This window comes from Vipera berus (assembly GCF_964194415.1).
Source record: "Vipera berus genome assembly, chromosome: 1".
Taxonomy (NCBI): Eukaryota; Metazoa; Chordata; class Lepidosauria; order Squamata; family Viperidae; genus Vipera; species Vipera berus.
The window spans coordinates 287,726,649-287,749,042 of record NC_138202.1 but is presented as its reverse complement, the minus strand read 5'-3'; the positions used below and the strand labels follow the sequence as shown (position 1 = coordinate 287,749,042).

The 22,394-nt window shown below is 39.5% G+C and overlaps 1 protein-coding gene across 2 annotated transcripts in view; it reads left to right on the top strand.

The window, feature by feature from the left end:
* Positions 1–22,394, top strand: part of B3GALNT2 (beta-1,3-N-acetylgalactosaminyltransferase 2) — a 34,893-nt gene that overhangs the window by 4,519 nt on the left and 7,980 nt on the right. For both annotated transcript variants that reach the window (XR_014024551.1, XM_081313204.1), the window contains exons 2-6: positions 2,611–2,758; positions 3,421–3,521; positions 3,960–4,153; positions 7,028–7,123; positions 18,711–18,821. Coding sequence is in view for 1 of the 2 variants with exons in the window: in XM_081313204.1 (XP_081169330.1) it covers positions 2,611–2,758; positions 3,421–3,521; positions 3,960–4,153; positions 7,028–7,123; positions 18,711–18,821 (650 nt within the window). In the remaining variant the exon portion in view is untranslated. The remainder of the gene's footprint in view (positions 1–2,610; positions 2,759–3,420; positions 3,522–3,959; positions 4,154–7,027; positions 7,124–18,710; positions 18,822–22,394) is intronic.

Sequence of the window (22,394 nt, the reverse complement as noted above, 5' to 3'; positions counted from 1 at the left end):
GGATGGCATTTATCAATAAAGAGACAGAATTCTTTTAGCTCCCTGAATCTCTCAGTAGCTTTCCTGTCATCATTCACAGTCTTATTTTTGAAATGGGCATCTGAGTCACAGATATAATTTTTTTCGGTGATTCTCCTTATGTTTAGGTGTCTAGTATGATTTAATAATCCTGAAGGATTACCATATAGCAGAGCAGTAATATTAAAGTGTTTTCTAGATCACTCTTATCTCACATGTTTTATTACTTCTACATGTAACTGCTGCAGAGATTCTCTGAGTTTGTAGACTAAGAGAGGGCCTCCTCAGGGTGCCACCGCTCAAGGAATGTCGGCTGGTGGCCCCCAGGGGGAGGGCATTCTCAGTGGGTGCGCCAGCCCTCTGGAACAGCTTACCAACCGAAATCCGGATGGCCCCCGACCTCCGCACCTTCCGGCACGACTTAAAAACCTTCCTGTTCCAGCAGTCCGGCCTGGCCTGATAGCTTTAATTGGGGTCCCAGTTTGTTTTTACTATTGTTTTTTATTGTTCAATCTGTATACCTACCTTACTCTGTACACTGCCCCGAGTCCCTCGGGAGAAGGGCGGTTTATAAAAACAAATAAATAAATAAATAAATAAATAAATAAATAAGAGGTCATCAACATATAGCTGAGGTTGTTATTTTTTTATAATTTCACCTCATTCAAATGGAGACAGTGAATGTCCTGAATCAGTGTCCAGCTGAGTAATGGACTGGACAGAGACCAAAGTTCAGTCCAGAAAGTTAGATGTCCATTTAGTGAGAAATTCATCTGCCAGGTTTTTCCCTTCATAAGCTACACTATGTTCCATTCTCTTTGTGACTGCGTTTCAAAACATGGCTATTGCTATTAAAGCCCAAATAATTAGAGGGCAGTGTATCTGGAGGAATTATTTTCCCATGTGTACTTATATCTTTGGGATTTCTTCTTTAAATACCTTTGTTGACAAAAGTTAAATGAGTGACTATAAGAGAATGGGTGATATTTTTAGCTGTTTACATTTTGCCCGGGAAATGTTCTGTTCAGAAAGGCTCGTCTGGTCCCCACATGGTTTTGAGTGCAACATGGAGATATTCCTGTTTCTTCACACATTGTAGATTTAAACAACTGATTTATAGAAAACGTAATTCTTTGTCTTGGGTAATTAAGCCTAAATAAATGCTATTTCTATACATTTTATATTCTTGTTGAATTCTGTTTTCTCTTTTTATGTAATATACCCATGGAAATATATTATGATGAAAAAGTAATTGATCAGTCTTGCTGTGGATGATGGAATTCTCACTGATGAACAAAGAAAAATTATAAAGTACGGGCAATTTCCGTTAACATAGCTGCTCCCAAGGAAAACACTTAAATGTGTATGACACTAGTTTAGACTACATATCTTCTTACTCATATTGTACATTGGTTTTTAGCTTATCAGCATATAATTTCTTTTTGTTTCAATGATAAAATATTAGTTAAAAGGAATCCAATTGTGTTTTCCACCAATATTTTTCTTAATTAAAAAGAGGACAGCAATGATAATCATTGTAAATGTACTATATTAAAGGACTGAGATAGTTGGAAGATCATCAAGATCTGGAAACATCCATACTAGATCTGGAACACACAATTTGTTGATTTTTTTTTTTGGAGTTCACACTAAAATTAAAACTCTGAAATTATGTCTTGTACATTGTGTGCAGTCATTTTTCTAAACAGATTTGGCATTTAGTTGATTTGACACTTAATTCTTTTTATTCTCAAATTAAGCAGAATGAGATGAAACTGATTTTTTTGGCCAGGGCTAAATATAAATCTGAATATATCCATTGTACAATAATTTATTAAAAATAAACCATGAATACATGCTGTCATCCATGATGGAATGTAAATTACTTGTCTTGTTTACTGGACTTATGAAACCATAACAGTAAAAACTAAATCACTGTATTTAGTGATGGGTATAGATACGTGTATCTGAATATAGTGTGTATCTGCAGGTGGGAACATGTGGCTCACCAGATGCTTCTGAAACTAGCATTCCCCACCATTGGCATTGCCAGATAAAGCTACTGTACAGGGAAATATAATTCAGTAATAAATGGAAAGCTTTGTTTCCTATCTTCCTGAAATATTTATAGTTCATGGATGTCTCTCATATTCTGCTCCTTGATTAACAGTTGTGTTGTATTAACAGCTTAGCTTCTCATTTTTAGAATAATTTCATTACATCTAAGCTGTATCTGTTTTACCATCTAATTCTTAGATCTGTGTGTATTAAAATACAGTAAATAAATATTAATCTTTTAAGGAAGAGAATACATTATTTTGTAATGTGGGAATCATACACACACCTTCATATTCTGCTTTTATATACATTCATATTCAATTCTTTGTGTTAATTTTTCAGTTATCGGGATATTTCCAGGGTCCTTTTCTAAATTTAAGTAAATATTTTCTTCTAAAATCTTTCTTCTCGTTTTATATGGGTTTGGCTAAAATGTTTACAAATAATTGAAAAATGGCTTTTTTTTAGTAACATTGATCTGCATACTTGTTTGCTTATTTGTCTGCTAAAGTATTTTTTAATTTTTACTTTTAGGTCTACTGGCTTTCTTTCCTCATTGGAAACCAAAACATTATGATGTTATTGTTGGGATACTCTCTGCACGACACAATGATGGACTACGGAATGCTATAAGGAATACTTGGTTTAGGCATTTGAAGCAGCACCCAACTTTAAGCCATCGGTAATTCCCCATTCTTACTGCCTTCACTCAAGATTTATAGATTCTCATTGGTTTAAATGAATTATTTCAAGATACCCTTAGCATCATTTGAATAAGAGCCCAAAACTTATATTAAACAGAATTCTGACATAGTCTTTCCTATATGTTCTTATAAAAAACAATCTTATTTTTCTTAATAGTTTCACAGCTTGTTTTCCTCGTTACCGTCTGAGAGGGGGCTATGTGGTATCCGAAGCAGAACATCCAGATTCAGTCACAGTTTTGTTAATGCAGTATTAACCTTGTGATCTCTGAAGCTTCCTCCTTCCGTTATATATTCAAGATGGACAGTGATTAACATTTATATGTTACTTATATGTAAGGGTGTAGGTATATACAAATGTTGTATATAGCATGTTTATATGTGTGTTATGTATGTGTACACTTTTGAGAACAGGCAACAGAATTTCATTTTTAATGTGTGCCAGTGTGCCCACAGTAGAAAAAAGACAATAAAGGTTACCTTATCTTATCTTTGAATAGTTTCAATGAAATCTCAGAATTAGCCTGTATAACGAGAATTTTCCATACATACATAGATATGTGTGTGTGGATTGTTTGAAAAAAAAGGTACAGAATTGGGCTAATAGAAGAAAAAATAAATGTTGTTAATCTTGTTTTAGTGTCCTTGTAAAGTTTATAATTGGTACCCATGGATGTCATGTGCCAGTAGAAGATAGAGAAGATCCCTATTCATGCAAACTTCTAAATATCTCTAATCCAGGTAAGAACTGAAGGTTTGGGTAGAGAAAAAGGGGTATACTGTGTGACATTCCTATATTCAGTCATACAAAATATTGCAGCTGCTACAATTTCTTACCCACAAAAGTATTGTTAAAATGCATTTAAATAGGAGCTCTTGATATTTTCAAGTAGTTGTGATAGCAAACTGCATTGTAGTGAGCCAGAAAATAAGCTACAATCCCACTTATCCACGTTAATTTTTAACAATGCTCGAAGTAAATAGGATATAGTTTCAAATGAATATGTTGAGGATTTAAGGTGTAAATACATTTATTCACTGCACCTGCTCTAGATGGTAATAGAGAAATTTTCCTTTTGTGGTAAAACAACAGTATCTCAAAGAGTTACTGAGTCTTGACTGCTTTCTTCTTATTTTAGATGAGCTTGTTTTGCCTGCTTTCTTAATTTTTTTCATTAGTTTTGAATCAAGAAATTGAAGCCTTCACTTTGCCAGAGGATGATACTTCGGTGCTCTCAGAAGACCGAGTGGTCAGCGTGCATTTCAAAGTCCTTTATCCAATTGTCATCACCAGTCTTGGGGTGTTCTACGATGCGAAGGGTGTTGGATTCCAGAGAAACATTACAGTAAAACTGTACCAAGCAGAGCAAGAGGTATGCCATGTCCCTGTAATTCTCTTAATAGAATGGACCAGATCCACAGTCTCATTAGGTGGCAGAACTAAATAGGAGATTATTAGAGAGAGAATTGACAGATATGAATAGGCAAAATGCCTGGCAGTGCTGTTATGTGCAATCAGTTTGACTATTGTGTTTCTTAATCATTGTTTTAATTGGGGCAATCAGAAGTAGCTAGTAAAACAGAATAAGTGAGAATAATGGGAGGGGAGTGGGTAAGCCTTGGTGGAGCAGTGGGCTGATGCCTCCTTAAGTAACACCAGCTGCCTGCAATTAGTGCAGGTTCGCATCCCACCAGGCTCAAGGTTGACTCAGCCTTCCATCCTTCCGAGGTAGGTAAAATGAGGACCCAGATTGTTGGGGGCAATAAGCTGACTTTGTAATAATGCCGCTTGGGGTGTGTGTGAAAGCCCTAACAAGCAGGCATATACATAGAATGAAGGCTACTGCTAAGCTTGTAAGCCGCCCTGAGTCTTCGGAGAAGGGCGGGATATAAATGTAATAAAAATAAAATAAAATAAATAAATAAGTGAAGGACAAGTAATCAGTTATGTGTGTTATATATATTCTGTGAGCATTTATAAGTCCTGAATATGGCAACATGATAGGGACAGTAGTTATGTCCTAATTTTTTTAAGTCTTCTTTCTATACTTCAATAAAGAAACTCATGGCACTTTAAGGAAGATCACAGACCTGGAAAAAAAACAACAACATTTAAACTTTAAAGCAAACAATAAAATTAAGTTTCCAGCTCTTGAGCCACAGTTTGTCAAGAATTACTAACGAAAACAATGGGAAAGGGAAACGAGACTGCATGGGTTTCAGTCACCTTGTTTTACGTCTGCACTAAGTGTAGAAGAGTGTTGTTATTTTCCTGGTGTTCTTTGAGGGTGGCTTTGTTTACTGGATTTTTGTAAACTGCATCTCAAAGGTTTGCACATTGTAAAATGAAATCTAAATACAGCAGCAATGTGGTCTTGTAGCCTCTTTGAAAGTAAATCCAGCAAAGCTCAGTGGGCTTACCACTAAGTAGATATGTAAAGCATTGCAGCCACAATATGAATACTAAATAAACTCCTTTGCTTTGCAGTAGTTATTAAAGGCAGAAATTCTTTGCCGTTTTCTCAGCTCTGCTTCCATCAACCCATTTCTGTAGCAGATGAATTCTGCTGAATGGCTTTTCAGAAGTCCATTGTGAATCAAAGTTCAGTCTTTTTAGTCAGCATTCTGCTAATTCATTCTAAAGCCATTATTTGAGGGGACAGGTTGAAACCTTAAGCTTAAGGAAGGTTCTGATAGAATTTAATCTCAGAATCGCTTTCAAAAATATACCAGTGTTACAATTAGCAGTTTGAGAGGGCATTATAGGTAGGCTTAGATGTTCAAGAATAAAAAGAAATCTGGCTGACTGTGTGTTAAGATTTTAAATATTTCACACATATTCCTTGGCTGTGTTACACAGTAAACATTATTTAGCGTTCAAATACAATAAAACTTTGATTTGATACAAGGGAAAGTATTGTATTTGAATGCTAAATGATGTTTACTGTGTAACACACCCAAGGTATATGTGTGACATGGGAACTGGTTTCATCACTGATAACATTTTTCTCTACGGCTATGAAATGTTAATTCACTGTGGCCATATTTCCATAGATTAACATGTTTGCTGTCTTGGGGCGAATGCCTGGCCCTTTGCAGAGAAGTACATTGCATAGCACCCTCTAGAGAGTTCTCATTTATGTTGTAATTTGGATACAGTAAAAAGTGATAGTCTTCTTCTGAGCTGTGTGAGCTGTCTGCTTATTCTCCAGGACAAATAATAGCAGATTCTTCTGCATATGCTAGAATATGCTAGTTTTAAAGAGATTAAAGATGGATTATGATAATTCCAAGATGACAGGCTTTAGACAAGACCATCCACAAGTTTGACCATTTAAAGTTAATATTTAGGTTGTGTAACATTGAAGTACTACTGGTAATTAAAAATATAATTTAATTCAGAGGTGCATTAAGGCAGAGGTCCCCAACCTTTTGGGCACCAGGGACAGGTTCTGTGGAGAGAGGTTTTTCCACGGACTGGAGGGTGCGTGGTTTTATGTGCTGCCTGTATCTCATAATGGGGCTTTGCTTGTTTGTGTGGACTGGTTGCTGGCATGCCGTGGCCCGGTACTGGTCCCCGGAACAGGGGTTGGGGACCCCTGCATTAATGCACTCTTTATATAGACATTTTGTTGTTGTTAGTTGTGAAGTCGTGTCCTACCCATCGTGACCCTATGGACAACATTCCTCCAGGCCTTCCTGTCCTCTACCATCTGCTGGAGTCCATTTAAGCTCACGCTTACTGCTTCAGTGACTCCATCCAGCCACCTCATTCTCTGTCGTCCCCTTCTTCTATTGCCCTCAACCTTTCCCAGCATTAGGCTCTTCTTCAGTGAGTCCTTCCTTCTCATTAGGTGGCCAAAGTATTTGAGTTTCAATTATATAGACATATAAACCTCCAGAGGTTATATTTATGATTGTTAGGTTGGTCAAAATATCTAAATTATTTTTGTTTTGACAATAATTCATTTCAGTGTGAGAGAAATTGACTATAACAATAAAGTTTTGCCACAGTCTCTAAAACATAAGAAACTTCTTAAAGCATTTCAACAACATAGTAGCATTTTTGTATCTGTTAGGAGTAGGATATTTAGAGCCTTGAATTTATCAAAATTGCATCATACATAAAAGTGTTTTGGTTTGTTTTAAGATCCAGTTATGTTTTTTTTCATGAACTGGCCAAGAAGATGTGACTTTTCATGAATGGTTTTCCTGGCTTACAAATGGGTTACTTATTATTTCCATAGGAGGCACTCTTCAGCGCTCGTTTTAGTCCACCTAGTTGTGGAGTGCAAGTGAGCAGACTTTGGTACAAACCTGTAGAACAGTTCATTCTGCCAGAGGTATGTGCAGTGTATTTATGGGACATACTGTACATGAAACTGATTCTTTTCAATGACATTTCTTTTTTTCATTTATTCATATTTGCTCAGCATTTTGTTCAGGACTCTGAAAAATCTCACATAGAACCTGCTAGTTGTCTTTTTTTTTTACATTTAAAGATCTATGATACTGTTTCATTTATTTTTCACGTTTCTGACCCATCTCCCTCAAAGAATAACTTATTGAGAGCTTACTAACATGACAGAAATTAAATATAAGCTTTCCTGAATTTTTTTCCACATCTAGTACAGAAACAGAAGATATTAATTTAATTAATTTAATTTAATTTTATTAGATTTATATACCGCCCTTTCCCGAAGGACTCAGGGTATTTAAAATCAGCAATACAAATACAAAAGTTAAAAAAACAATTAAAAAAGATTAAATTATCCCTTAAACTAAAAACCCCGGTTAAAAAATTCTCAACCTGGGCCGGAAAGCTCAAAGAGCCAGGTCTTCAGGTCCCGGCGGAATGAACGACGGTCAGGGGCAGTCCTCAGCTCCACGGGCAGCTGGTTCCAGAGGGCAGGCGCACCCACAGAGAAGGCCCTTCCCCTGGGTGTTATCCGCCGGCAATCTTTTACCGGCGGCACCCTGAGAAGACCCTCCCTGTGTGAGCGCACTGGACGAAGGGAGCTTGATGCTGGCAGCAGGTGTTCCCTCAAATATCCCGGACCCCAGCCATTTAGGGCTTTATAGGTCATCACCAGCACCTTGAATCTCACCCGGAGGGCAACCGGAAGCCAATGCAGCTCGCGGAGTAGAGGTGTTACATGGGAGTATCGGGAGGCCCCCATCACAACTCGCGCGGCTGCATTCTGCACCAGTTGAAGCCTGCGAGTGGTCCTCAAGGGCAGCCCCATGTAGAGGGCGTTGCAGTAGTCTAAACGGGAGGTCACGAGCGCATGAGTGACAGTACGTAGGGCATCTCGGTCCAGATAGGGTCGCAACTGGCGCACCAGGCGAACCTGGGCAAAAGCCCCCCTGGTCACGGCACCTATATGGTCTTCAAAATTAAGCCGTGAGTCCAGGAGGACGCCCAAGTTGCGAGCCCTATCAACAGGGGGTAACACCTCACCCCCCATCGTTAAAGGTGGAATGGACTGATTAGTCCAAGATGCCGATATGCACAGCCACTCAGTCTTGGCAGGATTGAGACGAAGCCTGTTTCTCCCCATCCAGACCTGGACCGCCTCCAGGCAACGGGACATCACGGCGAGGGCATCGCTGGGTTGGTTCGGGGTGGAAAGAAAAAGTTGGGTATCATCAGCGTACTGATGATACCCCACCCCGAAACCACGAATGACCTCACCCAGCGGCTTCATGTAGATGTTGAACAGGAGGGGCGAGAGAACCGACCCCTGAGGAACTCCACAAACGAGAGGCCTCGGGGTGGATCTTTGCCCTCTCGTCAACACCGACTGCGAGCGGCCAAGGAGATAGGAGGAGAACCACCGTAAGACGGTGCCTCCCACTCCCAGCCCCCTGAGACGCCGCAGTAGGATACCATGGTCGATGGTATCGAAAGCCGCTGAGAGATCTAATAGGACTAGGACAGAGGAGCAACCCCTGTCCCGAGCCCACCAGAGATCATTCACCAACGCGACCAATGCCGTCTCTGTGCTGTGCCCGGGCCTGAAACCCGATTGGTACGGGTCCAGATAATCAGTTTCCTCCAGGAACAGAGGAAGCTGATGCGCCACCACGCTCTCAACAACCTTCGCCAGAAAGCGGAGGTTGGAGACTGGACGATAGTTATTTAAAACAGCCGGGTCCAGGACAGGCTTTTTGAGGAGGGGTCTCACCACCGCCTCCTTCAAGGCGGCGGGGAAGACACCCTCCTTCAAAGAAGCAGTTATTACTGCCTGGAACCAGCCTCGTGTCCCCTCCTGGGCCGCATAAACCAGCCAGGAGGGGCACGGATCCAACAAACAAGTGGTGGAGCTCAGCCTCCCCATGATCCTGTCCACATCATCAGGAGTAACAGGATCGAACTCAGTCCAGATAACATGCTCAAGACCGTCCGATTCCTCCACGTCAGACTCCGCCCAGTCAGAGTCCAAGCCTGCCCGGATCTGAGCGATTTTGTCCGTCAGATGATGACTAAACTCCTCGGCCCGTCCCTGTAAGGGATCCTCCCTCACCTCCTGGTGAATGAGGGAGCGAGTCACCCTAAACAGGGCGGCCGGGCAATTATCTGCGGACGCGATGAGGGCAGCGAAGTAATTAGCCCTCGCCGTCCTCATCGCAGCAAGATAAGACCTTATAAAGGTTCTTAACTGCAATCGGTCAGATTCGGAACGGCTGGACCTCCAACCACTCTCTAGACCTCGTCTCCGACGCTTCATTTCCCGGAGCTCCGCAGAAAACCATGGAGCCCAACGGGATCTGCGCCGGGTCAGAGGTCGCAAGGGTACAACACAGTTGAGTGCCTCAGTGGCCACCTTTTCCCAGGCATCCACCAAGGCATCAACTGGGCTGTGAGTGAGGGCGATGGGTATAGACATACGTTTTGTTCATGAGGTGAAAACAAAAAGTATTATATTGCATTCTGGAATTATGAAGTTTAAAGCTTTTATCATTATAGAGGGGATGGTGAATAGATCAGGAAAAATAGCCAAATGGATTTAGATTTGAAATCAAGTTCAAGTGAGGACAACTTGTGAACTGCAGAGTAAAATTCCTATTTCATAGCCTGATTTCTATAAAGTTGGCCAACTTTGTTCATTCAGGTGTGAACAACCACACCCATCCATACATGTGGAGTTCAAACTAGCTGCTTTATTGTTCTCTGTCTATAACAGAAGAATCTCCTCAAACTGGCAGCTTTCACCTGGGAAAAACTAGATAAGGCTCAAAAGCATTTGGGAGAGGTCATATCGTGCCCTCTTGGATTTATGTAGTAAGTCCAGGCTAATTCCCTGCTTTAGCCCTCCTCCAGATTGGGAGGGTTGTTCTCCCAACAATTCATGGCTCTATTCTGAGGCTGATTTTTTAAAAAATATTCTGCTAAGCAGCATAGAAATCATGCTCAGCAAACAAAAAATGTGCGTAGAAAAAGTATGTTGATCTGAGATCTTAAAAGGTTGACTAGGTGCTGAGATCTCCCAAACTGATTATATTTACTTTAAAGTTGAAATAATAATAATAAAAAAGAACTGCTGACAGTACTTTTTCTCTCCAAATTTAAGTGGCATGAAGCTGAATAGCTCTTGGAAGTGACAAGTTGACCACTCCTGATTTAAGCTATGACCAATGAACAAGACAGAATTATGAATCATCATTTTATCTGGCTTACTTTAATAAATAGTAAAGGTAAAGGTAAAGTTTCCCCCGCACATGCGTGCTAGTCGTTTCCGACTCTAGGGGCCGGTGCTCATCTCCGTTTCAAAGCCGAAGAGCCAGCGCTTGTCCGAAGACGTCTCCGTGGTCATGTGGCCGGCATGACTAGACGCCAAAGGCGCACGGAACGCTGTTACCTTCCCACCGTAGTGGTCCCTATTTTTCTACTTGCATTTTTACGTGCTTTCGAACTGCTAGGTTGGCAGAAGCTGGGACGAGTAACAGACGCTCACTCTGTTACGCGGCACTCGGGATTCGACCCGCCAAACTGCCGCCCTTCCGATCGACAAGCTCAGCGTCCTAACCCACTGAGCCACCGCGTCCCTTTTAATAAATAGTAGTCTAAGGTAAATACATGTGACTGAGCTTAAATATAATGGAAAGGTTTTGTTAGTTTAAAAGTGGAATTAAAAACTCTGTTGTCCTTGCAGATTTACCAGAGGAGAAAAGTAAGATGAGGCCACAAGAATAAGCAATGAAGGGTTATCCATACATTCTAGATTATAAATCTTATAATTTCTGATTAGGTGGAATTTAGTAAGAATTTTGCTCCAGAATATTTGAAGTATTTACTTTAGCAAAAATGAACTTTAAAACATTTGTTCTGGTTTCAGAGAGTGGCAGCATTGTTTTTAGTGAAGTTAGGTTTTGATACGTTAAGAAAATGTTGCCAACTGAATATCATTAACTGTGAACACAAAGGGCTTTGTTTGGAAGAGACTGTTTTTGTTCAGTTTGTGCTATGGCACTTACCGCCAGGCAGCTATTCAGATTCTGAGATTAGGCATAGAAGAGAGGATTGTGGATTCAGACAGCAATGTTGCTGGGTTAAGACATTTTTAAGTTGTTAATTCAGAAGCACAATAAATGCTGGTTAAATTCTTATCCATTAATTAAACATTAGCCACATTATTGTTTTATAAATACAATAATACAAAAGTTACATCTGTCATAATTTTCAGACACAATAGGTTTTTTTTAGCAAAAACATTTAAATGCCATTTGATTCTTATTTTATAGATGCTTCTTCCTGTATTACCTTTCAAGTGAATCTAAGTTAATATTATCCAACAACTGAGAAAAATATATAAAATAACTATAAATATCGTAATATAACCACAACTATAACAAACACAAAAATCGTAACAAGCAGCACTGATACATACCCTCGGTGAGACTTTGTTGCATCAACAGTCACTGCACGCCTGCTTAAACAACCTGGTCTTCAGCAGCTTTCCAGATGTTAATAGGGAGGATGCTGCGCAAAGAGCACAGCTGGTGCCACAGGAAAAAGGCTTTGGCAGAGAATGCTCACCTCCAAGGCCCCTTCCCATATACCTCTGGGGACTCTTTAACTTGTACTGTCTACTTGCAGATCTTGGGCAGGGAGATTCTACTAAGACCAAATGATCTTATCAATAGCCAAGCCATGCACAGTTTTATAAATTATTACCACACCTGGAAATGCACCTCATATAAAACTGGAGGCCACTGTAGCTCTCTCACTATAGGTGCTGTATGGGAGTATTAAAGCACTTCCGTTAGTGTGCGTTCTGTGCTAACAGTGGCTTCTAGGTGCTCTTCAAGGGAGACCTATGTAGATTGACTTAAATAGTCTGGTTGGAAGATGGTGAGGAAATGAATGACTATTGTTAATGCCTCCTGTTTCAGGAACACACATAACTGGTACATAAGCCAAAGTTGGGCAATGACTCTCCTGTTCACGGTTTCTGTCTGCAGATAGAGCAGGAGCTGTGAGTCCAGGAGAATCCTCAGATTATGTATCAGATCCTTTTTGGGAAGCATAGTTCCATTAAGAGTTAATGTTGGAAACGCAGCATCTCAGTTTCTATGTTAGTAGCTACCCTGCCTTATTTGAGTTAAATTTTAACTTGTTCTTCCAATCTCCTTATAGCCTCCATACACTGGATCAAGACTTTCACTATTTGCTATTCAGTCTAGGGTACAGTCGTAGTGTTGGATATCATCTGATTATGGAAAATAGTGCATTGTATACATCAAACTTTCAAATAATATACTCTCCCAGAGTTTTCATGTAGATATTAAATAAAATGAAGGAGGGGTCAAAGCTCCTGGATGTTTCATACTACAGTGCCTGAGGGCTTGACCACCCATCTCCCCCATGCATCAAATGGAATTATCCTCTTATAAAAGAACAGAACAACATTCTGCAGAACGGTGCCTGCAACCCCAGCTCTTGCAGATGGTTTAGATTAGGATATCTAAAGTAAGGTTCTACATTTAGGCAGGAAAAATCAAATGCACAGGTATAGTATAGGTAGTACTTTGCTCAATAGTAGTAACTGTGAGAGAGATCTCTGAGTCCTAGTGGACAATCACTTAAATATGAGCCAGCAGTGTGCTGCAGCTGCCAAAAAAGCCAACACAGTGCTAGGCTGCATTAACAGGGATAGAATCAAGATCACGTGAAGTACTAATACCATTTTACAATGCCTTGGTAAGGCCACACCTGGAATATTGCATCCAGTTTTGGTCACCACAATGTAAAAAAGATGTCGAGACTCTAGAAAGTACAGAGAAGAGCAACAAAGATGATTAGGGGGCTGGAGGCTAAAACATAGGGAACGGTTGCAGGAATTGGGTATGTGTAGTTTAATGAAGAGAAGGGTGAGGGGTGACATGATAGCAGTGTTCCAATATCTCAGGGGCTGCCACAAAGAAAAGGGAGTCAAGCTATTCTCCAAATCACCTGAAAGCAGGACAAGAAGCAACGGATGGAAACTAGTCAAGGAGAGAAGCAACCTAGAACTAAGGAGAAACTTCCTGACAGTTAGAACAATTAACCAGTGGAACAACCTGCCTCCAGAAGTGGTGAATGCTCCAACACTGGAAGTTTTTAAGAAGAGACTGGACAGCCATTTGTCTGAAATAGTATAGGGTTTCCTGCCTTAGCAGGGGGTTGGACTAGATGACCTCCAAGGTCCCTTCCAACTTATTATTATTGTTATTATTATTATCATGGTTGACAGTAATAAAGGCCACTGAGAGAACCATCAGGATGAGGAACATTGCATTACCCTGTCCAAGACTCATCAATATTCATTGACAAAAGTAATCAGTTCCATCCCCTGCCTGGATCTAACTTCTGACAGAAAAGGGTCCAGCTAATCTTTTCTATAGTTCTGTGTAGTTGAAGCCCCATTACCTTTTCAATAAACTTCTTACAAAAGTGGAGGTTGGAGACTGGACAATACAGTACTTGCCTGGGCCTTCTTAAGAAGAGACATACTAGAGCAGGGCATTTCAACCTTTTCATCCATTGCACCACTTTTAGCATATGGCAACATCCGAGTACCACCAGTCGCCTAGCAAGGTGTCAAAAACTTGATGACCAAAAAAAAGAAGAAGAAGAAAAAAAGTGATGAAGTACAGGTAGTCCTCGACTTACAACGGTTCGCTTAGTGACTGTTCGAAGTTACAATGGCACTGAAAAAAATTCCCCCCAAGCCACAGCCGAGCAATACACCTGCCTGCCTACCCGGCAGCGCTCTTCCTCCTGTCTGAGGTTTTCATTGTTGTGAGCATTTCTGTTGAGGATTGACAGCGGGGGTGGGGTGGGGGGTGTTTGGTTTTTGTTCCCGCCATCTGCTGGGTGGTTGCAGCAGATTTTGGTCACTTCACATGACCCTGGGACACTGTGACCATCATAAATATGAATCAGTTGCCAAGCATCTGAATGTAAATCACAAGACCCTGGAGATGCTGCAACATTCCAACTAATCGGCACTTCTTCTGGGCTCAGCAGATGCGCCGGGATCAGCGCTGAGCTCCAGCTGGAGCCTGGCGCTGATCCTGGCGCTTCCACTGAGCCCTGCAGCTCCAGCCATCTCTCGCTCAGGCTTGTGCGGTGCTGCCACTGGTTCAGCTCATTCCCCTCCCCCGCTACCAATTTTCTAGGATGGTCGTGTACCACCTGCCAGGTGCCAATGTACCACAGGTGGTACCCGTACCACTGGTTGAAAAGCCCTGAACTAGAGCTCTTATCAGCATCCCTGACATCCTCCCCCACCAATATCCTAAGTTCACCTGCCTATAAAAACTGGCCCATTCCATTATATAAATTAGAACCCTTTCCTGAATTAAAATATAGATTTTCTAAAAATATTCTAAAATATTGATTTTACATTATTAATATTATTTCTATTGGGTAAGATATTGATTTATTCCTTTGAACTTTTTAATGCCTGGGTAATAGGATAATATATAATATGGATAGCAATTTCAACAATAGTTTGTTGAAAATGAAGGTGAGATTTGTCCATCTGCTGATCTTGTTCATGCTTCTAAAGGTGTCACTGAAAGGAAGATTAATAAGCTTCAGTGTTTGGAAGCTTCAGATTGATTAAGTATATTACTGCCAAAAGAAATAATTATAGAAGTAGATCCCATAAGATAGTAGTTTAAAGAAATACTGATTTGTTTGTGGCTCCTCATGCCTTTATGTGTTTATTAAACAGAATCAGAGAAGAATACGCAAGGAGCAATTATCTCCAAATTTTAAAAAAGGTTGAATTCAATTATATACAGACAAGTTCAAAGTCTTAAGCTTCTGGCTTTATTTCTCCTGCACTTTTTCATAAACTAAATCAGGGTAGGCAACCTTGGCTCTTTTATGACTCGTGGACTTCAACTCCCAAAATTCTGGGAATTGAAGTCCACGAGTCATAAAAGAGCCAAGGTTGCCTACCCCTCAACTAAACTATTGTGCTTCTTGGTGTTGTTTACATTGGGGGTCCCCAACCCCTGGGCCCTGGCCCACTACCGCGCCTTGAGCCATTTGGAACCGGGCTGCAGAAGTGGTGGGTGAGGGCATGCATGTATATCCCCTTTCCCCCACCCTCAGCCAGTCTGCAAAGTCGGAAAGGTTGGGGAACTCTAATTTACATCATAGCTGCTAGCCACATTATTAGTGTGAGAACCATCTTTTAAACCATATGTTTCTAAAAACACATCAAAATGAAGGGCATTTGTTCTTTCAGTCATCAGAAGACAGGCCTAGTTGGATCGTACCTAATTAAATAAAGCTGCACTTTTTCTACACATTCATCTGAAAGTAAATCCCACTTAATTCATTGGAACCTAGGTCTGAGTCAGCAGTTCTAATACTGATACATTGATTATTGCAAAATGTTACTGCTATTCTGGAGGTCTAAATACTATTCTGAATGTATTCAGGCTCTAACTATGACTGTCATACATTTTTATCTTTAATGGTTATTGCATTTCCTTTCTGCATTTTTTTATGGAACAACCTGCCTCCAGAGGTGGTGAATGCTCCAACACTGGAGGTTTTTAAGAAGAGACTGGACAGCCATTTGCCTGAAATGGTATAGGGTTTCCTGCCTGAGCAGGGGTTGGACTAGATGACCTCCAAGGTCCCTTCCAACTTTATTATATTATTATTATTATTATTATTATTATTATTATTATTATTATTATTATTATTATTATTATTATTATTATTATTATTATTATTATTTAGTACCTACTTCCTAGTAATGCATATGCAAGTAGTATATGAATCTTGTGGAATGTGTTCAACTCTGCAAAAGCGTATGATGTAATTCATTTATTAATGTGAAGGTATCGGTCTCACTGCTTCTTGTTGAAACAAATTAGTAGCAGCTGCCTCTGTGAAAATGCTCAGCATTTTATTTTGTTGATCAAGCTGCAGATGGGAAGAAAGAGATCTATTACTGAAATAAAAGAGAGGTATCTAACTAAATCTAGCTATAAATTAGCTTGGGGTTATTTCTGTCAGCTGTTCCTCTTTAATGTTCATTAATTGCCTTAAACTAGCAACAATGAAATTCAATTTGACTAGCTGCATTTTCAGTGTTGTGCAAATACCTGGAAAATCCAGTTAATTGTATAAGCCATGGTACAAGTAACCATGCCATGGATACATATTTTATGAATGAGACTACTGTGCCATGCACTTGGGAGCAGTGCGTGATAGATGGGTTGTTTCTCTTATTTTTCTTTATACTAATGTAGTTTATAATGGAATAGAGTGTCTCTTTTTTAAAAACAAAACAAAACTTAGTAACACATTACCAACTGAGGCCAGAGCAGAAGCCATGAGCTTCTCAGCTTACAACATTCTTTACCTAGTTCTTGTCAGATTTCTTTTTGGGACCTTAGGTACTAGAAGCCATGGCCTCAAATTTGACTTAATACTTACAGATCTGTGAGTTGTTAGATCTTGCCCCTCTGTGACTTAGTGATGGAGGAGAGAGTAGACATAGCATACATTACTAATATTGATTGAGTGAAGATGGAGAGGTTTTGCATTTTGCATCAGCTTCAACACCAAGATTGAGGAGAAGAGTTGATGATGATCCTCCAGGAGAATTTGATGCCAGATGTTGCTCCATAGATGGCTAGAATTGAGGTTGTATATATAACCTTGGGCTCAAATAACAGGTAGATGTTCTGACAAGGAAAATATTTAGTCAAGTTTGGTGATTCATCAAGTTCTCATTCTTGACCAGAAGTGCTCGCATAATTGTCTCTTGGCAAGACAACTAACTGCACTTAATGACTGTCGATGAAGATGATTTAGAAGGCAGAGCTGACACAGAATGCAACTCCCTTCCCATCAGCTGGTAGACCTGATATATCAGAAAGACACTGATTTTACAGGAGCCATGTTAGTACTGATTGTCTTCCAGATTCAAACCAAAGTTTTGGTTGTTACAAAATCTTTTATGATTTGAGTCCTTGTTACATTTGTAGAATCTTTTTGTCCAATACATGCAAGCCAAGGGGAATGGTGTGGGTTTCCATCCTCGCTGGAGATTAGAAGTTAGGGCCTGGAGGATAGCCTTCTCTGTGGACTAGTTTGCTCTAGAGGTTAGGATAGTTATTTCCCTTTTGTCATTTAGGAAAAAAACCTGATTTTCTACACAAGCTTTTTAGAGGAGAATCTCATATACAGTTGTCAGCATTTTGGTTAACGAGTGGACCAATATAATATTGTTTATGAATGTATGTGATTATATGTAATATATCTGCCTAGAATTCAAAGAATAGTATCATATGGAATAATGTAAATTGAAATATATTATAAATAAAAAAACTAGCGTTTACGTAGTTTTTTTGCATAATATAATAGATGAGGTTACCAACTTGTGCCTATATACAATAATAGCTGTAATTACAAGATAGAGGATATTCTGGTTTTAGATGAAAATTTACCAGTGTAGATAAAAATCTGTGTATGCTTTGTCAAAATGAAATTCTAGCATTTTCAGTAGGGATTACTCTAAATTGCTAATCTGATTCAAGCATAACATTAAATATGAATTAGGCTATCAAATCCTGGTTAGTTAACTGTAGTTTTAAAATGTCTTAGGCACTTGCTGACATATCACAGTGCCTATATTATTTTCATTGTACTAGTACTTGCACAATATTTTGTCACCTTTTCATACTAAAAGTGGCTTGATTTCTTTGTTGATTTTTGAAGATTGCAATATTTCAGAAACCACAGATACCAGTGGTCTGTATCTTTGACAGACAGGAAAAAGAACTCTGGTGTTTTACTAGTTGGTAATACTTCTTTTTTTTAAAAGATTGTATTTGACCACTTAAGAATTATTCCCCATGATGAACAAATTATAAGCTTTGTCTTATCACTGATTTTTCATTACAAAATATAATGTGCAGCTGTCAGCTCAGTTGGGCATATATTTTGGGCTGTTGAAAGCATTCAGAACAGGTGCTTTGCAAAGAGGCTTAATCTGGGCAAAGCACTATAGAAGCCATATTATTTGGAATTCTCGCTCAGTTGCTTTGAAGACTTTCTTTGGGGGTTGCTAGTGAAGCAGCTGTGCCCACATACATACAGTCTGTAAACACAGTCAGGAAAGCAGCTGCAGAAGACTTCCATAACATGTGGATTCTTTGGTGCTTGGAAGACAGGTGCTTGGCACTCTGACCACCCATTGCAAGGTACTTCTTTTGAATGCTTTGCCCAGCTCTAGTCTATATCTGTGTATCAAAATTAAATTATAATACTTTAGATTAATTCTGTCTTTAAAGCATTCAAAAAGATTTCCGAAATACATTTATCTAACGTATTCACACACTGATGCACTGTTAGTAGTTCGTGATGGCTATTTTGACAGAGGTTCTTTTTTTATATATAAATTTTGACAGAGTTTTGAAGGCACCATTGTATGGGAAAGCCAGGATCTGCAAGGCCTTGTTTCTAGAAATCTTCATAAAGTGATGGTGAATGATGGCGGAGGTGTCTTCAGAATCATTACGGTCTGTCTTTTTACTCCCATTTCTTTTAAATGGACAAATAGTTTTTCTTCAGATGAGCAAATTTGTAAATGTTTCAGATTTTTAAATATTTTATTTTCTCTTCTGTCCATAATGTTTTATATATCTTCCTCTTTCAGTGTTAAATAGTTATGCTAATTCACAGTTGAAATATATATGCAGAAATTAAATGCTAATGTTGTCAACACTTGTAGCTCCTCTACAAGTACTTTATTTAAAGCCACTAATCAGGTAAATGTTCTTAATTAAGAAGGATGAGACATAATTTAGCTAGGAACTATTTCTGAACAATTAGACTAAAACAGTTTTAAGAAACTTGTTGAAGTATAAAATAGTAATAATATATCTTAATTCCTTTATATGTCACTATTCACTTTATTATGTTCCTTAAAAAAGTAACATTTTTGAATCCTTGGTGCTCTCTGAGCGTGGTTATTTTCTTGCAGATGTTTCATTACCCAACTAGGTAACATCTTCACTGCATAATAAAAGTCCAAGAGTGCATTTCAGTATACAGTACAGGCATATAAAATTATATGTATTGAATTGATTATGTGCTATGAAGTTGTTTTGCACTCCTAGCAACCACATAAATAGATGTTCTCTATAAATATGTATGTAGTAGAATGGGGGAATGTAGGAGTTTTAGGCTGTTAAAATATACATACAGTATAGACTATTATGCTGTTGTCTTTTAAGGTAAGCAGCATATGCTAATTATAGAAAAGATATAAGAAATAATAAACCAAAGAAATTAAAGTCAAGAGATTAATGAAAAGAAATGTAGCTGGATCTAGTTTCAGCAACCCTATTTACTGACTTCACAAATCTTTTAAACTTGCAAGGCTTCCTTGTTTTTGCCACATTTATCCAGTACTTTGTGCATTCCCTTTTGTTCTTTATTTCTAAAATCTATATGGAAATATTTGGTGAATGCAATTATTGGGATGGTGCTTGAAAAACTGCAAGCATTCGCAAGGCAGAAGCTAATAACAAAAGAAATTATTTTTCAGATGCAGATGCCCTACATAACTATAGCTAATTTGAGACCAAAGTAACCATTAGAACTCCATGTATGACTTCTGTGAGAAACAGCTGCATGTGCAGTTTCTCCTTGACTGGAGTGTTGGAGACCATCCAAAAATGTCGATTACACACCCCTCAACTTTTTGTTTGCAGGAGTGTTTGGAACTCTTTTATTGATGCTTACTCAATTACAGTTACAAACCTAATTAGGTTGACCCATGAGTTATCACCTAAAATATCTCCAGTTGGATTGCAGTTCTAAATCACTGTATACCAGAAGGCAGTGGTCCTCTTGAGTTGTACTTTACAAATCATAGATATAAATTAGGGGGCTCTGTATCCAAAATCATTCTTTTACCCAGCATTAACTTTGTTCAGACTTTGCAAGTTTGAATTCCATGAAGGCTATGTAGAAAACAGAAAATATCTTGTGTACTTTTTCTGACACAAGCCAACGTAATCTAGAAATTCTGCCAAACCATTTGGGCTCAGACACACTGTAACTGAAACAAAAGCTGGAGTGTTTCCAGTTGTCCCAGTTTGGGGCTGAAACAAAAGTCAGAGTGATTCACCGTGATTTTATGAGGTTGAGACGCCAAGACTATTACGCATCCTCCATCCCACATAGCTTACGGGCCACCCCCTATCTTCCCAATACATCCCTCCTTCTTTCTTCCTCCATCTCCTTTCCCAGCACAACACATTCCACCAGACTGCCAGTCTGCTGTCTTCCCAGAATCTTCCTTCCTTGCCTCTTTTCAGCTGTTGCCATCCGTGTATTGACCATGCACTTGCCCCTTACTACAATGGTCTCAGCAATGAAGGACAGGCTCCAAACATGGCACATTCCACCATACCTCTCCCCCAAATTTCTGCCCCTGATGTCCCAATGAGAGATATTCCCTTGGCCTGCTTGCCTGCCTCCTGAGCTTCCCAGCGCCTTCCACTGTTGTTAATGTCAGTAGATGCCAGCGCCGAGAAAACCCTGCAGCCTTGAGATTTTCCTATTATCTTTCACCACTGCTGTCTGAAGCAATTGTTTTTTGCTCTTGTCTCAAGAAAAGAAGAAACCAGTCTACAGACAAAAACGTCTGAAACAGGCATGTTTTGGTTCAAACATGGAGCATTTGGAAATAATTATTCCTGCATGGAGTGCTTTGTGCACAGAATGTTTTATATATTGCTAATTTCTTCCTGTAGTTTGTGGCATATCAGGGGAGTGGAAATTCTCTCTGTGCATCTGTTTTTATGTGAAGTGCAGTGAACTAGGATGACCTTGCAAACAAAGTGGTCTTCTGGCAAAACCCATTTACATCACCAAAGAGTTGCCTCAAAGGAACTGTCTTCGTTTATATTATTTTCCATTATTAAGGACTGTTAATCAAATATTAACCATTTAGGTTGGTACAGGTGCAATTTACTTAATAGTTTCCAGGATGATCTTAAGGTTTCCATATACTTCAGTATTCTTGAGTCCTGCTTCTTGTCCTATATAACCTCTTTTGTCTGGTGACAGTAGCTATTTTCAACATAGGTAAAGGTAAAGGTTCCCCCGCACATGCGTGCTAGTCATTTCCAACTCTAGGGGCCAGTGCTCATCTCTGTTTCAAAGCCGAAGAGCTAGCGCTTGTCCGAGGACGTCTCCGTGGTCATGTGGCCGGCATGACTAGACACCAAAGGCGCACGGAACGCTGTTACCTTCCCACCGTAGTGGTCCCTATTTTTCTACTTGCATTTTTACATGCTTTCGAACTGCTAGGTTGGCAGAAGCTGGGACAAGTAACAGGCGTTCACTCTGTTACGCGGCACTCGGGATTCGACCCGCCAAACTGCTGACCATCTGATCGACAAGCTCAGCGTCCTAACCCACTGAGCCACCGCGTCCCTATTATTATTTCAACATACTACTGATGAATTGGTGTTACATTCTAGCTTTTCCCCTTTCTTCCCTTTTTTACCATTGTGTCCACATGAATACTTTAGTCTCATGAAACATAGAATAGCCCCTTTCAGTGATTGGGACACTAGCTGCTAATTTTAAGGAAGTAAAGCAGGGATAAGGAAACCAGTGGCCCTACAAATGCTGTTGGAATCATAGACCCTGAAAAGACAGGGTTAAAACAGAAAACTCTATGTTTGCTTAAAAGCTCTACAAATATATCAGGTGGTACAAGGGATTTAAAATAAATGTTCTGATTTTGTACATTATTGCAATATAATTGCTGTATGCTCCAGCACATTGCTTCAGCAGCACTGAAAGTAAGATAAAACCTTTGGAGGTCTTAATGCTGAAATAAAAACCACATAAAGCTAATCTATAATTAACACATTATGTAAGTATTTAACTATATCTTATCTAGGTCAAATGTGTCTGAAGTATTGCTTGACATTTTTGTGACATTGCACACCTACATATGCATACGTTTGCATGTAGATACATTTCTAGAGAGAAAATGTTGGATCTTGTGAGCTGACAAGTGCTGTTTTGTTTGCAGAATAGAACTTCTTTGATATTTCCTTGGCTTGTTG